Source organism: Colletes gigas, unplaced genomic scaffold, assembly GCF_013123115.1.
Source record: "Colletes gigas isolate AHSC1104 unplaced genomic scaffold, ASM1312311v1 Colletes_gigas_Sc00014, whole genome shotgun sequence".
In the NCBI taxonomy this organism is placed as follows: domain Eukaryota; kingdom Metazoa; phylum Arthropoda; class Insecta; order Hymenoptera; family Colletidae; genus Colletes; species Colletes gigas.
In genome coordinates, this window is record NW_025106643.1 from 6,285,335 (window position 1) to 6,302,000 (window position 16,666).

General features: G+C 37.8%; 1 protein-coding gene across 1 annotated transcript in view; it reads left to right on the forward strand.

Moving 5' to 3' along the window:
• Positions 1–16,666, forward strand: part of LOC122399612 (glutamate receptor ionotropic, kainate 2) — a 423,846-nt gene that overhangs the window by 366,034 nt on the left and 41,146 nt on the right. The window contains exons 8-9 of the mRNA XM_043400407.1: positions 11,916–12,207; positions 15,112–15,250. Coding sequence (XP_043256342.1) covers positions 11,916–12,207; positions 15,112–15,250 — 431 coding nt within the window. The remainder of the gene's footprint in view (positions 1–11,915; positions 12,208–15,111; positions 15,251–16,666) is intronic.

Consider the following 16,666-nt stretch of genomic DNA (forward strand, 5'->3'; position numbering starts at 1 on the left):
GCAGTAATTACAAAAAATCAGAGAATCAAAGTGAAACTTCTGAAAAGTGAGTAAATATTTACTGGCGAAGCATATGTTATTTTACATGTATTAAAAGCTGCCAGCACAAATAGTTCACCCAACGTAGCCATCTTCTCAGATTATATGAGTGTAATGAAGGCCTATACAGCTACATTAAAAAACAACAAGCACGAAATTATTTAGCGAATTCAGGAGAATTAACAATAGCAAAAATATAACATTCATCGGGATCCCATACCATTAAGGAAACCCTGGAAATGAGCTAGCAAGCATCGCTGTTAAAGAAGACGCTAACTCTTCAGCGGTTCCATCCGATCCACTGGTACCGATCCTCCATCGAGACTTGATAAACCACATCAAGGTAACAATAGAAGAAGACTGGAACCGAATTTGGAATCTAACAAAGAGGTCTAATCCACTCAATCCATTAGAGAATTTCTACAACCCAGTTTCCGACAGCACCAAAAATAGGAGAGAAAGAATCGTAATGACTAGATTAAGTCATTACAGGCCATGCTAGGATTTCCCGTAATTTCATCCTCGACAAATCAGAACCTCCTTATTGCACCTCACGTAACAAACTTTTAACAGCTAAACATCTCTTACACGAATGCAGAAAATTTGTGACGTTAAATAAAGATACAAAACAAAATAAATCTAAATCAATTTACTGGTAACAAAAATAATATTACCCCGAATTTTATAAAGACCATACGCAACATAGCTTCCTCGATGCCATAAATTATTACTAATTTTACGATATTCTTTATTATTTCCCAAATTAAAAATCAATATTTACTAAAACAGTTTATTCGTCTAAAATTGACACTTTCCAAAATCGTCTAAAAATTTAACTACTCGCAAATAAATTTATGAAGCTATGCAAGGTTTTGGTTGATAAAAGAGGCTAGTGAGATCATTTGTGTTCTCTTTGCCTCTTTAAAATCTGCTTCGATCGGCCTACTCGGCTCCAGCAATAACTTCGATCGTATCGAAATGTTATTTGAATCCGGGTTTAGACTCGTGGGCCACTTGATTGTCTAAATTAAAAAAAATTCTTCGCTTCTCTCACGGCAGGTACGTAAATCATTCGCGTATCGTTCAAATCCCGACTGTTTGGTTTGCCGGAATGAAAAGGAAATAGAAACGGAGTTGAACGAACGCGCCGCGGAAGCGGGGAGGAAGCTTCCTTTTCCTTTTTCTTTCGCCGTCCTCGCCCAGCTCGTTAGTTTTTATTCTCCGCTCCCAAACGCCCCACCTGTTCCCTTCGTCCGTTACCCCCAGTGGCAAAGAAAGCCGACGAAGGGAGCCCGGAAACGCGGGAGATACGCGATTTAATTGAAGTTTTCACGGCGAGGCCAGGCGGCGTTACTTATTCTCCCGCTAATTGCGGCGACAAGTAATACACTTAGCGAATGTATTAACTGGCTCGAAAGTTCACGAGCAGAAGTGTCGGCGAGAACGTCGAGCCTACCATTGCGCAGCCACGAGATAAGGGTCCTCGGCTCACCCAAGGAGACGACGCCGGGAACTTGAACAATCTAATGCCGGTCCTTTAAACGTTTAAACGTCTGTATTTACGACAATATTAATCGGATTTTCTCTTGAATGTCTCCTCGGCCGTAGAACCGAGTTCGTTCACTTGCTGTTTGAATGTCGCCGGATCTGCGCGCGCTGATAGTTTACTCGTTAACTCTAATATTAGATGGCTGCGTGATCGCAGCATCCAAACGGTGTTGCGGTATTTTACATCTTCCTCAAGTTACGACAAGTTTCTAGAACCACTTAGGAAAGATTGTCTAATACTTGGAAATGCAGACGATGAAGAAGACAGATTACGTACAGGACGAACCAAATAAAGCGTTGCGAACCGTTTTCTGCAAAACGGATATCAACCTCGATTGGTTTTGTTATTGATCTTCGTAAGACCAGGGTCAAAAACTGATATTGAAGACCGGACAGTATACAATAACTGCGGATGTTCATGCAAATACATATTTTGATATGCACATATGCGATATGCAAAATGATACATTTTGCATATTTCTTTTAAAAAGCATATGCAGGTATGCCTGATACATTGCTGTTTTTCCGATTTCATGGTAATTGACACCGAATGTGGATAAATTATCAAACTACTTCGTAACACTAGCGATAGATCGTAATATACACAACGTTTCCTGTTTGTATTGATATATAATGTTAGAAAAAGTCGCTACTAGTGAATGTTATGATTCATAATTTATGATGCTGTCTATGTACATCATGGGTTCATCACACAAGCGGTTTCTCATAGCAGTCAGTTCGAAAGTTAGATCAAGCAGGCAAGAATTAGTACAAAAGTGGATTCAAACCATCGGTGACCCATACATCATTTGCGACCAAGCAGACGACACAGCCGTTTACTACAAAGCCTGCGATAAAAATATTAGCATTTGAACTGCGTATGTATTGTATATGTGGATATGTAGTATTAGATTAGTCATATATGTTTTGTAACGTAGATCCGATGTGAAAAGAAATGGCAGATAACCCAGCATATGCATACCAGCCGGCATAAAGCCAATGTACAGGCCTCTTCAAATTCCAATAACTCGACAGTTGCCAGCAATTCAAGAAGAAACGAGTTCTTCAGGGATCTAACCCACGCAATGGCAGCGATTAACTTGCCTTGGCGTACTTTGGATAATGAAGTATGGAGGAACTTTTTGCGAAAATATACTGGGCAAGATATACCCAATGAGTTGACATTAAGGAAAAATTATTTGGACGAGTGCTATATTTTGCTATACAAAATATAAAAGAGGACATTGGAGACAATTGTATCTGGATTTCTGTGGATGAAACCACAAACAGGATGGGATAATACATAGCAAATTTTATAGTCGGCAAATTGAGCGACAATGAAAGAACGAGGCCCCATTTATTTTGCTGTCAACAACTGGAGCAGGCAAACTACGAAACTATAGCCAGATGCATTAATTTTGCTGTACATATTTTGTTACCACCCAACAGCGAGGAGAAAGTACTTCTTCTGATCACAGACGCTGCTCCGTACATGATCAAGGCTGGGAAAAAATTGAAATTATTTTACACTAACATGGTCCACGTAACATGTGTTGTGCATAGCTTATATAGGATTGCGGAAAATGTGCGATCGCAATTTCCACTAGTAAACCAACTTATATCGTCGGTTAAAAAAATTTTTCTGAAAGCCCCTCTACGGATCGAAACTTACAAAGAAAAATTGCCAAATACGCCTTTACCACCGGAACCAATTTTAACGAGATGGGGTACGTGGCTTAAGGCGACAATATTTTATGCCGACAACTTCGATAAAATAAAAGAGGTGTAATCATTTTTTCCTTTCATGAAAAAGAAGTTGAGTTCTTAATTTGTGAATCATAGGTGTAATAAACGATCTTCATTTTATTTCCGCAAATAGGTTGTTGAGAGCTTCGACGACAGAGATAGCGACGCAATAGCAATAGCAAATTATATCATGCAACAGGCAGAAGTTGTACAAAATGCAATGTTTATTAAGAGCCATTTCCAAATTATTCCAGCCGCAATTAAGAAATTAGAAGCTGTTGAACTTCCCTTAACGAGCTCACTAGAAATATATATGGAATGCATTGAACTATTAAGAGAAGTTCCTGGTACTTGCGGCCAACAAGTTCGGCGGAAAATAGATGCTATAATAAAAAAGAGTCCCGGTTTTAACGAAATTTGCAAATTTACAAAGCTACAAAGCAGCGTATCAGTATGCCACTTAAATAAATATAAATATGCTCCCATCACATCCTGTAATGTGGAACGTTCGTTCTCCGCATACAAATTAATATTGTCCGACAAACGGCAGCAATTAACCGCTCCAAACACAGAAAAATTACTTATTATCTATCGTAACGCAAACTATAATTCCTTAAAATAGATAAATTTTTAACGAATGCATAATTAGATAATATCTATGTCAGTTATATATTATGTATATTATGTGTATATACCAGGTCTGTAAATATGAAACCGGAATTTCCCCATACGTGGCGCAAGCTGTTAATGTTGTTACCTTCAGACCGTTTCATTGACGCCATTCTTTTGTTTTGACATGTGATAAGGATTTGCAACTCACAACAATGCAAGTTTCATACTTCAATTCATATGATTTGCGGACAGCATTGATTTTCTGTTATCATTTGAAGAAAACCGCTGCAGAATCGCATCGAATGCTTGTCGAAGCTTACGGCAAGCATGCTCTTGGCAAATCACAGTGCTTTGCGTGGTTTAAAAAATTCAAAAGTGGCGATTTTTACGTGAGAAACGAAGAACGTGGAAGACCACCGAAAAAGTTTGAAGACAGCGAGTTGCAATCATTGTTGGATGAGGATAATGCTCAAACGCAACAACAACTCGCAAATCAATTAAACGTGACGTTAGAAGCCGTCTCCGTACGTTTGAAAGCCATGGAAAAGATCCAGAAAATGGGAAAATGGGTTCCACATGAACTGAATGAAAGACAGCAGGAAAACCGAAAAATCACTTACGAAATGCTGCTCGCCAGGAATAAAAGAAAGTCATTTCTCCATCGTATTATGACTGGCGATGAAAAGTGGATATATTTCGAGGATCCTAAGCGTAAAAGATCATGGGTAACTCCAAGCGAACCATCGACATCGACTGCAAGGCCAAATCGCTATGGGCGCAAGACAATGCTCTGTGTTTGGTGGGATCAGAAAGGTGTGATCTATTATGAGTTGCTAAAACCTGGCGAAACCGTTGATACCAAACGCTACCAACAACAAATGATCGATTTGAATCAAGCTTTGCGTGAAAATCGACCAGAATATCAAAAAAGGCAACACAAAATGATTTTACTTCATGATGATGCACCATCACATACTGCAAAACTGGTGAAGAAAACGATTGAGGCGTTTAGTTGGGAAATACTTTCGCACGCGGCTTACTCACCAGACTTGGCTCCATCTGATTATTACTTATTTGCATCGATGGGACACGCACTAGCCGAGCAGCACTTCACGTCTTACGAAAATGTACGACAATGGCTCGATGATTGGATTGCCTCAAAAGTGGAACAGTTTTTTTGGCGTGGCATCCACAAATTGTCAGAGAGATGGGAAAAATGTATTGCTAGCGATGGACAATACTTCGAATAAAGTATTTTTTACCATTTTTATACAATAAACGTGTATTTTCTGTACAAAAATTCCGGTTTCATATTTACATACCTGGTAATGAACATTATGTGCATATCTCCATATTTTTCGTGCATAAATGGCATATGCTCTTTGCACATGCTTCCTGCATGAACATCCGCAGTCTAACAATAACCCAACTCTAGTTCTGTTGTAATTGTTACTAAAGATAGACGTACATAAATTCTATTAATCCTTCGAGTACTAAACTTCGCAACCTGTGCCAGAGTCATTTATGACTGACACTGACGTTTCACTAATACAGATATAATTTCTCTTGCTTAAAACTCGAGCTCACGCATACATATGTATCAAACATTGACAGAACGTTATAAAGGAATGCGGCCACTTAAAGACACATATAAACAAGTAAAAGAGACACTATGTTTTTTTCTCTTTCCTGTCTGTGAGTCTTGCTCGCAAATCTATAGTTGAAATTAGTCCAGTGAATCGGAGCATCGGCCGAGCATCGAAACAGGAAAGGACAAGTATAATAAAAAACAAAGAGATCCGTGAAGAAAAAAATAGTAGGTACGTGGAGTGATAGTCGGCAACAGAATGATCGACGCAGTAAACATAAGATGTAGGTATTATATTAGATGCAATCAGTGTACTGTAGTTCATAAGTACAGGAGCTTATTTTTAATATATTTATAAATCAGTAAAAAAGTGGTGGTACTTGGTTTTGAGTAGGAAAACGTCTAACACTTAGGATCATCCACAAGATTAACTTTAAAAAGAGAGAACGTCAGATGGATTAGCTCGAAGTCCCTTGACCTAATAGATAAACTCTCCGGAGAGTTTCTAATTTCCAAACCATGGTTTGGAGCCAGACTTATACACTGCTTCGCTGACTTGAGGAAAGTAGAAGGGATACACCTATTCCCACGTAAACATTGGACTCTAGGTCGCTATTCGTCGCGGCAATTACACACACATGTAGACTGCCTAGGAGCAAGGGAGCGAGATAAAAAGATGAGCGGTCCGACTCCGCTTGCCCCTGTGCCGTCCTACGGGACTTCAAATCAGCAGAGCACTGTACAAAGATGAAAAAACCTTAGTGCCTTTGTATCTTGCCTTGTTAAGCAAACGTAAGGAATTTTATTCTCCTTCTCTGCTCTTATGTATTATACGAGGGTCGTCTGAAAAGCTTTGAGCCTCGACACGAAAGTGACGTTTTTCGTCAAAACCATTCTGGTAGTACAATGGTATATGCTTTGACAAGTGTCTGTGAAAATTTCAGCAATTTTGGTCGCTCAGTTGTTGTTTGACAGTCGTTTGTGTCAGTCGATATCAGTATTTTTGTAAAGATGGAAAAAATCAAGTGTCGTTCCGTGATAAAATACTTAGTATTTGAAAGGCAATACGCCTGCGCAAATTAAAACTGAGATTGACGCTGTTTATGGGAACTTTGCCCCATCAAATGCCACCGTGAAAAGACGGGCAGCTGAATTTAGACGTGGTCGTACCAGCTTGGCTGATGATGAACGTTTGGAGCGGCTAAAAACTGCGACCACCACCGATAACATCGAAAATGTTCGCAAAATGGTACTGAACGACCGTCGAATCAAGGTTAGAGAGATAGCAGAAGCTTTAGACATACCAAAAGAACGCGTTTTTTATATATTGGCTAAAGAGTCGGACATGTGTAAGCTATCCTCGCATTGGGTGCCGCGCTTGCTCACTTTTCACCTAAAATGCAAACGAATGAACATTTGCAAGGCTCTGATTGAGCGGTTTAAGCGAAACGAATCAGATTTTTTTAGCCGATTCATAACTGTAGATGAAATTTGAATCTGCCACTACACTCCTGAGACGAAAAAACAGTCAAAACAGTAGACTGCAAAGGGTGAACCTGCTCCGAAAAAGGCGAAGACGGTTCCACCGGCCGGGAAGGTGATGGCGACGGTTTGTTGGGGATACACGAGAAATTGTGTTCATCGACTATCTTGAAAAAGGAAAAACAATAACGGGAGCGTATTCCGCGTCATTACTTGATAAGTTAAAGGCAGAAATTGCAAAAAGACTGCTGCATTTGAAGAAAGTTCAAGAAGAAGAAAGTGCTGTTCTATCGAGACAACGCACCAGCTCACACTTCGGCGATCGCCATGGCCAAAATTCACGAATTACGTTTCGAACTGATTGATCACCCACCGTATTCGCCAGATCTAGCTCCCAGCGACCTTCTTCTCTTTCCTAAGCTTAAAATATCGCGTGGAGGACAGAGATTTCTATCGAACGAGGAGGTTATCTCATACGTAAACGCCTATTTCGCAGGGCAAGACACCAACTACTATTTGGAAGGGTTAAAATGGTTACAGCATCGCTGGAAAAAGTGTATTGACTTAAAAGGACACTATGTTGAAAAGCAATGCTATATTTGACCGGAAAAATACTTGTTTGTATGTTAGGCTCAAAACTTTTCAGACAACATTTGTCAAGTCACTCACGCGCCGGTATACATACGTAACTCCCGCCTCCGTCTGTTCGAAAACTTCCACGCAAATTTTCTCGCGCGGTCAGCGAAATTCCTCGTTAGCCAGGAGGTTTGGCATAACCACGTTGTTTCGCGATATGACACGCGGAATGTCAAATCCGTGCGGTGTCGCAACGAGCGTTCGCCGCTATTTTACCATTTGAGAACGATATCCCGTCGTCGCTATATGTATTTCTCGCGTGTTCGCAAGTTTTTTCACCCTCGTTCAGCCATGAAGAATGTTCGCCCGGGACGAGTGCTGGTCTTTTTAATCACCGAGTACGTACATCTCGATGCATAATTTCATTCCCCCCTCTTACGTCGCAGTTCGCTCAAATCATGGTTGCGTTAATTAAGCAGCGTCGGAGCCCGAAAGGGGCCTCAAGTTCTGAGTTTTCATATTTGCCGAAACAGCCTGGCATTCAGCAATGAATATGTAGTGTTTAATTTATCGCGTTAGCTACATAACATGTAGCTTCATACGCGGACTACGAGAGGTTCTATTGGGTTCAAACGTTGACCTAGCTATTCAGATTCACGTGCGCGTATTCGGATCCGTTCGCACTGTACTGGCTTCGTACGTGTTGGATAGATACGTATATATTATACAAGGTGGCGCGCTGCAGACGGGTCACAGTAGTGTCTTCGGTCGAAAATTCCAGCTAACCGCATAGACTTCCTGGTCGAGCACCTAGATCACTGTCATAATCATTGCCGTATCGGATGGTGGATCTGGCTTGTCATCACAGTGTCACGACCCGTGATCAAAACTAAAAATACTGAATGATTTAGTTATGTATTTCATCTCATGGAATTGATAGTAACCACTAATATAATAAATGAGCCACTCAGATGACAAACTGATCAAGTCCATAAAATAATAACTAGAGAAAAGTGATGATATTACAGAAGTAATATTATTTAATTATCCTAGGAATTTACGATTATCAATAATGTATGTATTAAGTAGCATCTAAGAAATACAGTGATATAGACAATTAATGAATAGTTATTAATTCCGTTTTACATTTTTAAATTGAAGTGTATCTGAAAAATTAATAACAGTTCTATTCGTTAGTAACTCAGAACAATCGTGGTACACGTACACATAGACATCCACGAATAACATAATCCTGAGTTAGTGCCTGTGTTGTAAATTTTATTTTATTGTAAGTAAATTCTATTTATGGACACGATTGTACAAAGAGTATGTATACAACTCGGCTGACGAGACGAAAGTAAACGAGGAACTGTACAGAGCCGTAAATCGGAATCGAGTATGAACGCAAAAGGTCACGTGACACATTACATAGAGTTTGTACATATTACTAAGAGATGTCACGATTAGTATGATACAACAGCCTGAAAGTATTATTTGTGGACACCTGCGGACACTGTGGACACTCGTGGGGCATGTATGATCGCATGTGGGTGATTTTTGTGCACTACATTGTGTATTGGAAGTGGCATTCACCCTCTCACTGTGACAATCTCGTCAGGAGAGTTTTGATATGCCCTCCTGGATTTTCATAAGACAAGTTGACTCTCATTTAACGTAAGGTGTTCGTGTTCGAGTTAATCATGATGGTTTCTGACGCATATCAGTTGTTATTCGGAAGCTGTACATATTATATCATTTGTTCTGTCCGTGGTTGACCTACGTTTTTCGGATCTTGTTAAATTTGTACATGTGTGCCGACTAATATTATACAAACTCGAAGGACCACCTTCTTAGAAGGAACACTAATGTTTTTCATATGGTGTTTATTATAAATCAATACTTACTGCAGTAACGTTTCAAGGACAATTCTAATGATACAAAGGTTTTTCTAAAGTTCTTCTGATGCTCCGCGCGGCTTTTTGTTTCTAAATACTAAAATTGTCAATGAGGCGTAACTACAGCTAACCAATCGGTTAACGTGCCTTCTCGAGGGTTGGACTTCCAAAATACGCCAAGTTCAGATTATCGCCTACCTCCTTTTTTTTACGTGGGAAAATCCTCATGGACACCCCGAGGCCCCTGAATAGAGCTCGGGGTAGTGCCGAACTCTTACCGGCTAAAACCCCACGGTAACCATTCTCAGGCGCCTGGCAGGGGGCCGGGAACTCTAGTGAGCCATCACAGAATGCGGTGAGAGTGCCTCCCACTCAATTGCAGGCGCCTGGTCATCAGCTCCCACGGCCAACTTACCAACCCGCAGCAAATATCCCATGCTCCAGCCCACTTACACACACATAACCTGAGAAGGCTGGTGGCTGCATCCTCGCATGGTTGCGTGTGTGAATGTGTGTGGGAGTGGGCTGGGACACAGGATATTTGTCGCGGGTTCTACCCCAGGTCGCGGCTGAGTCCTGCGGCCAACGTGACCCCGTGGCTGGCGGCTTAGTTCCATGTGAAGGGACCGCAGGCACTGGTGACCAAGCACCTACGGTTGAGAGGGAATGCGGTGGAAGGAATGCCTCCCAAAAAAAGAACTCACCCGCGGCCAATTGGTCAATCTGCAGCCTTAGATAGAACCCGCGGCAAATGTCTCATGCCCTAGCCCACTCACACACACATTCATCCCGGCGTTTGGTCCGCGGGCGCTTTCGCTCCGACCTCCGAGATGTCATCCTAGCGGCTACCCCTATCCGCCACCTGGGGACGCGCCACGTAGGGGTTCACCACCCCTGGCGCCTGGACAACCAAACGGGTGTGTGGCCCAGGTTACCGCCCACTAGTCGGGGTGCAACCTAAAGCCCCGTAAATTGAAAATTTCCCAACACCCGACCGTTTATCGTACCCAGGTACGAAGGCTGTCAACTAATCGTGCGACTAGTTGAAAGGTTTATGACACGTCAATCGTTATTGAGGACGACGGAGCAGGGTCCTGGCAAGAGGTGTCTTAATTATTCTTTAGGGCCCGGACTCTTCGTTTAGCTATAACTATTCGCAAGCAAATTGAAATTAGATATTCTAAAAAATAGCGGTATTTGCAAGCGACCGTATTATAAACCTGGTCAAATTCCTAACACCATTTATCGATAATAAATAAAATTAAAACAGTATGTTATTACGGGTTTTGAGAAGCTGAACACTAACAGCGACTTTGAGTAACGAAATTAAGAAATTTTCAAAAAGTGGACTTGATCAGGTTGGTATCTGAGTGACTCATATGAATATCGTAACTTGGTAACATAAATAACAGATTGGGGTTAATAATTATATTCAAAGATGAATAAAAACCAGTCAAGCCTGAATAGTTAACACATAGCATATATTTATCTATGCCCGGTTCAATGAGAATTGGCAAGAAATATGAAGAGTTTACGCGAGCGACGTGTGATCAGACCAGGGTTGAAACGTAATGTTCAGATCCCTAAATAGTAGGAAATAAGTTAATTTTCTAAACGAAAAAACTCATTCTTAATATTAATTATTGAAAGTATTGGACAAAGTAAAAGTATTAAACATTCTATACTTTGTATGCAAATATCTAGTCTTCCGGTTTGTTAATATCTCTTAATATAATATAAGGTAAAATAACGATTATAGCATAACGTTTAATTTTTCAAAACTTCTCTTACAAATTTATAATTAGGAATCTAAAATAACAGTTATCTCATAAAATTAACAAAAGCTAGTGTATTACTTACGTTGAATAATCATAAAATATAAAGAAAATTCACATAAAACGACATGGTTAAAAAAATATTATTTTCTAAACATTTAGTTACTGATAATAATTATAAATGGCCGAACATTCTTTCTTTGGCAATAATTGATAAGGGAAATTTTATTTCGATTGCGCAAAATAATTATAAGAGAAATGTTTCTTATCTATGACTATTTTGAGCCGTCGAAATACATTCCTCTGGTTAATAATTGTTATGAACGGTCCAAATAAAAAATGACTATTATAAGTAACCGAAATAAATTTTCCTCATTGACGATTATTATGAGCGAAATTGTAATTGAAAAAATTTTAGTCAAAAAAGTGATTGGTATTCAACGATTGTTCCCATTTTGTTTATGTCAATCACGGTTCCCGTTTAGAACAGAACGAAGCTAACAGGTTTTCGATTTATGGGACCGTTCTGTTCCACCGTGCGTCGTCTCAGCAACAGATGTTAATATTACTGGTTTCCAGCATGTCATTCTGTATAAACACATATACAGAGGGGTCGCGGTATTAGATTTGTGACCTGAGCTCATTACCCTGCAGAGTGCACCATACTGCATGCGGAAGGTCTCGAGCGAGAAGCTATCCGGAAACGCACAGTTCGAGGGCTACAGCGTCGACTTGATTTTCGAGATATCGAGAATCCTCGGCTTCAATTACACGTTCAGATTGGTGCCGGACGGACGGTACGGATCCTATAACAAGCAGACGAAAGAGTGGGACGGTATGATGAAAGAACTGCTTGATCAGAAGGCCGATCTAGCGATCGCCGATCTCACCATCACGTACGAACGGGAACAGGCCGTAGACTTCACCATGCCCTTCATGAATTTAGGTGAGTCATTTGTTTAACGCAATCACAGACTGTCTAGTGATTTTTAACCTGGGGTCCACAGACCTGAAGGGGAGATAAAATTTTAGAGGCCCACATAAAAATACTATATACAGAGTGGTCCGCACAACTTGTGCACCTCTACAACCTTCAAAGTATGTGTTGCTCAAAAAAAATTTTCTAACGCTAGTTCCGCGACACGCCGGAGCCAGCTAAATACTAAGACAGAAATGAAATCCAAAATTCTCTAACAATCTCTTTATGAAACAGAATTTATGAACGCTTGGAAGTATCTCAAATCTTATTTAACAATTATTTTTTGTTTACTATACATTTTATCGAATATGTAAATCTAGCCAAGGATGAACTCGTTAATTTTAGAGCCAAAAATTTGCTGGAACTGGAATTTAGTTTGACTTTAGATTCTATACTTAAGGTTACAGAACTCGTAAATATTATTTGTTAGTAATTTATGTTGAATTTTATTGATTGAATGATATGAACCTATATCTTAATTAAAAGAAAATAAAAATATGTGCAATTAATGTCCACAAATCTAATATTAATTCCATTCTACGCCGTATGAATCTGAGCAAGTCAGGATTTTCAACACTGATTAAAAAGCATTGATTTAAGAGGGGTCCATGTTAAAAGGGTTAAGAACCACTGGTCTAGTATATACATATAATAAATCTGTAGGTATATTTATAATTTCATTTTCCTCCAATTCTGCACTAGTTTTAGATTTGTTTAGCAACACCAAAGCCCGAAATCGTGTTTTCAGAATTTTTATTTATCCGTTTGTCCAAATGTTTGCTCCATCATAACTCGAAAACAACATTTAACCTATTTTGGTCAAATTTCGTATACTCGTAAACTTCTTTTCAACTTAGAGAATAGGCTATCTCATATTGAAAATTGCTCTCGTCAATATGTATGTAATACTTAATTATGTCTGTTTATTTGTCACCGTGGAGTGGGAAAACGACCGAAGAGATCACACTGAATCAACTTTCTTCAATTGAGTCTTATTAAAACCAATTTTAGATACAAACTTAGTTTTTCTAATGTGCTCGAATATTTTTAGTGAGGCGAAAACTAGACATCGTTATTTTTTAAATTTATTATTCCATAACATATCACAATTACAAAAGAACTAGTTATGTCTTTTTAAATAATTTAATACAATGAATATTTTGATAATTTATGAAGGTATATATGAATTTGAGAATATTATGATTTCCGAATATTAAACTGCGTAACTGTATATAATATTATATTTGAAGAATGTTTTAGTCCAATTTCACTTATTTATTTTAATGTCGATACACGATTATTCGTCCATGACGTCATTAGATCATATATCGTTTCATATGAATTGAGAGACGATATGTATAGACGTTCTGACCGCAAACGTATTAATCAAGGAACTCGCTCCAATCGCGCTCATTCGCCGCAAATATTGGTTTATTGATTTATGATTTTTTATAAGATTTTTGCTGACTAATATTGATAGAAAAATAAGTTCTAGAGCTTTTTCACCGAAACGAGTGGACAATTTAAGAGCACATTCGAAGCTATGCAATATGATCTATCAAGTACTTTATCGTTGGTACAAACGATGCAATTTATTTTATCGTGCAATTTATTTCATAAAAAGCATACCTTATTCAATATCTTCGTCTATCAAAAATAGCTTGGCTGTAATGCTCTTAACTCTTCAAGTTGTTTTGTAAGGGAATTGAAATTTATCTCCATTAATTATCAAAATGGTTCATATAATTTATTATAAATAATATAAACTTCCAAAATACAATTTTTACTGTATACTTTTACCGCTGAAAATTATTATTAGATGCAAAAAACTGTTAAAGTACATTAAATTCATTCACTATTGTGAGTATTTTAAAATAATTAACTTAACAGCCAATCTTTACACAAACAACAGTTTTTTACCTTATTTAATTAGGTATTAAAATTCGCATGAGCAAAGTGTATCATTTATTTGTTGTCGCCAACAATGAAAATAAAATAAGATTATTCGGTCAGAGATGGGCACAATTTTATTCTAATAATACATGACGAATAAGAATGTCATACATGGTCTTATTCACCATGTGTATTTGATTGAATAATTATTCACACAAGTCTTCACTCGTTCAGATATGGTTTAGATATAGTTTAACATAAAATATAATCTGAGCTTATACTACAAATTTTTACTAAATTAATAACAAATTAAAAGTCGTTTGTCGTTTATTCATTATTCGAAATTTGTATTTCGGTCTGAGTCTTGTCCATCTCTGTTTTCGGTCAACCTTTTGTCGTATAATTTTGCACACGTACAACACTTATTGTTAAATGGTGTCTTTTTAATAAAACAAACATTTTATGTACCTTTTCAATATATTTGGTAATCCCAGATTGCCAAAAGGTTTCTTTAGCAAACTAATTTATATGTGGAATTAGATTTGAATTTGATTATTTTTAATTAATAAATATCTATTGAAAAACTGTCGTTTTTATACAATAAATTCGTTTAATAAAAATATTAAATAACAAAAATATAAATCAATATTTGGGTGGTGTTTTTGATTCCTGATTACAAATCTAGAATTAAATATTTCAAAGTTAAAATAGCGCATCCAATACGGTGGTCAAAATAGTCAGAACCAACCTGGTTCGGCATCATTTCCACCATATTAGGGCTGCCATTTTAAATTTGGTATTCAGTCACGAATTTGCTATTCGTAATCAGTAACATTAAACACTCTCGAGTAACAAGTTTCGCCAGAATATATTGAAGGGAAAAATTTGTGTAAAATGGTTAACATTACGCGAAAATATTATATCTGTATTGGTTTGATAAGAATCGTGCGATACATAATGAGAATTCTCAATTTTCAGGAATCAGCATACTGTACCGTAAGCCCATAAAGCAACCGCCGAATCTATTTTCGTTTCTCAGCCCTCTAAGCCTCGACGTTTGGATTTACATGGCGACAGCTTATCTCGGCGTTTCTGTGCTGCTCTTCATACTCGCCAGGCAAGTGAATCCATTTTGCCAATTCTCGATAAAAAAAAAATCATACATGATCGGTGAAATTTTGTATCCGGACGATCCGATGGAAATAACTCTGTACATTATCCAATATGCTTCGCACAGTCGATCGAACGTCCATTGGGTTAGAAACTTGACAAACTTTCAGTGTGAATTCTCTGCTATTACAGGATTTCAGAATTCAAGCATGGTATCGAAACAAATTAGCAAGGCGCAAATTATATTACTTCCGTCAGAAGGGTTGCAGATTATTTTTTCGGAAAGTATCAAGGGTAGTAGAACTTGCATAAGAACTATTCAGAACAAATGCTACAAATTTCAGAGATCATTGCTTCTGTAATAAATAAATAAAACTTAAAAGGATGGCTAATAGGAACGTTATTATTTATCGGAAATACGACTTCAGTATTGTCACTTCAATAACACAATCGTTTTTTCGATTGTTATTATATCTATACCATAAACGATTCGATTATTTGAGAAGCTTAACGCTAGAAAGTACCAAAGAAATTAAAACGATAGATACGCGAAGAAATGTATAATGCAATAGAAATAACTGTTTATTCATTCTTTTGTAGAAAATTGTGGTAAATTTTCAGAAATTCAGTCGAGTAAATTTTTTACAAATTTTATTGAAAATTATGAATGGGTCATTTTGATTGCTTTAGTAGTTCCAGTGTTAATCTTTCAATTTTGTATATAAAAAGGAATTACAAAGTTGTGCCGTTTTAAGAGCTTCCACCATTTTTAACAACATTTATCTAAAACATTTAAAAAATTTTTCATAGTTAAGAACTTACAAAGGAAACGATTACGAAATGTATTTGGTTTACTTTAATTTTTACTCTTTACGTCTACATATATTTTCCTTTGGTTTTTACAACCCTTTTTGTTCAGCTATAAATTTTCTTCCTTTTCGGGGTTTCTTTTCAAATCTAATCTATTTAGCCACTTAATTATTGACACATCTTCCATCTAAAATTCTTTTTATATTGTGGCGTCGCCTCCCATGTTCGCCACCAGAGGGGTCGCGCTCTCACAAGCGTTCGACATTTCAACAAAAGTTCCACACCGCAGTGAAGCAGCGCCACAATATTATAATCTAATCCTTCCAATTCGTCACATTCCAAAATATGTAACCATTCACAATAAAAAATATAAGCTATTTTCACGACTATTCTCCTCCGTACAATACTCATTATTTTCCATATTTCCACACCTAGCTCAAGCTATTAATTTCTGACTATTCTTTTTCTGTCTGTTAAAATGCTCTGGAATCGAAAAGCACTTTATGTGTTTGTACCATTATATTATGGCTTTTCTGTCCATTTATATTGTACTTGCACATTATTTAAATGAATAATGCACCATCGGAAACCATTTCCGATCCTCAAAGATAAA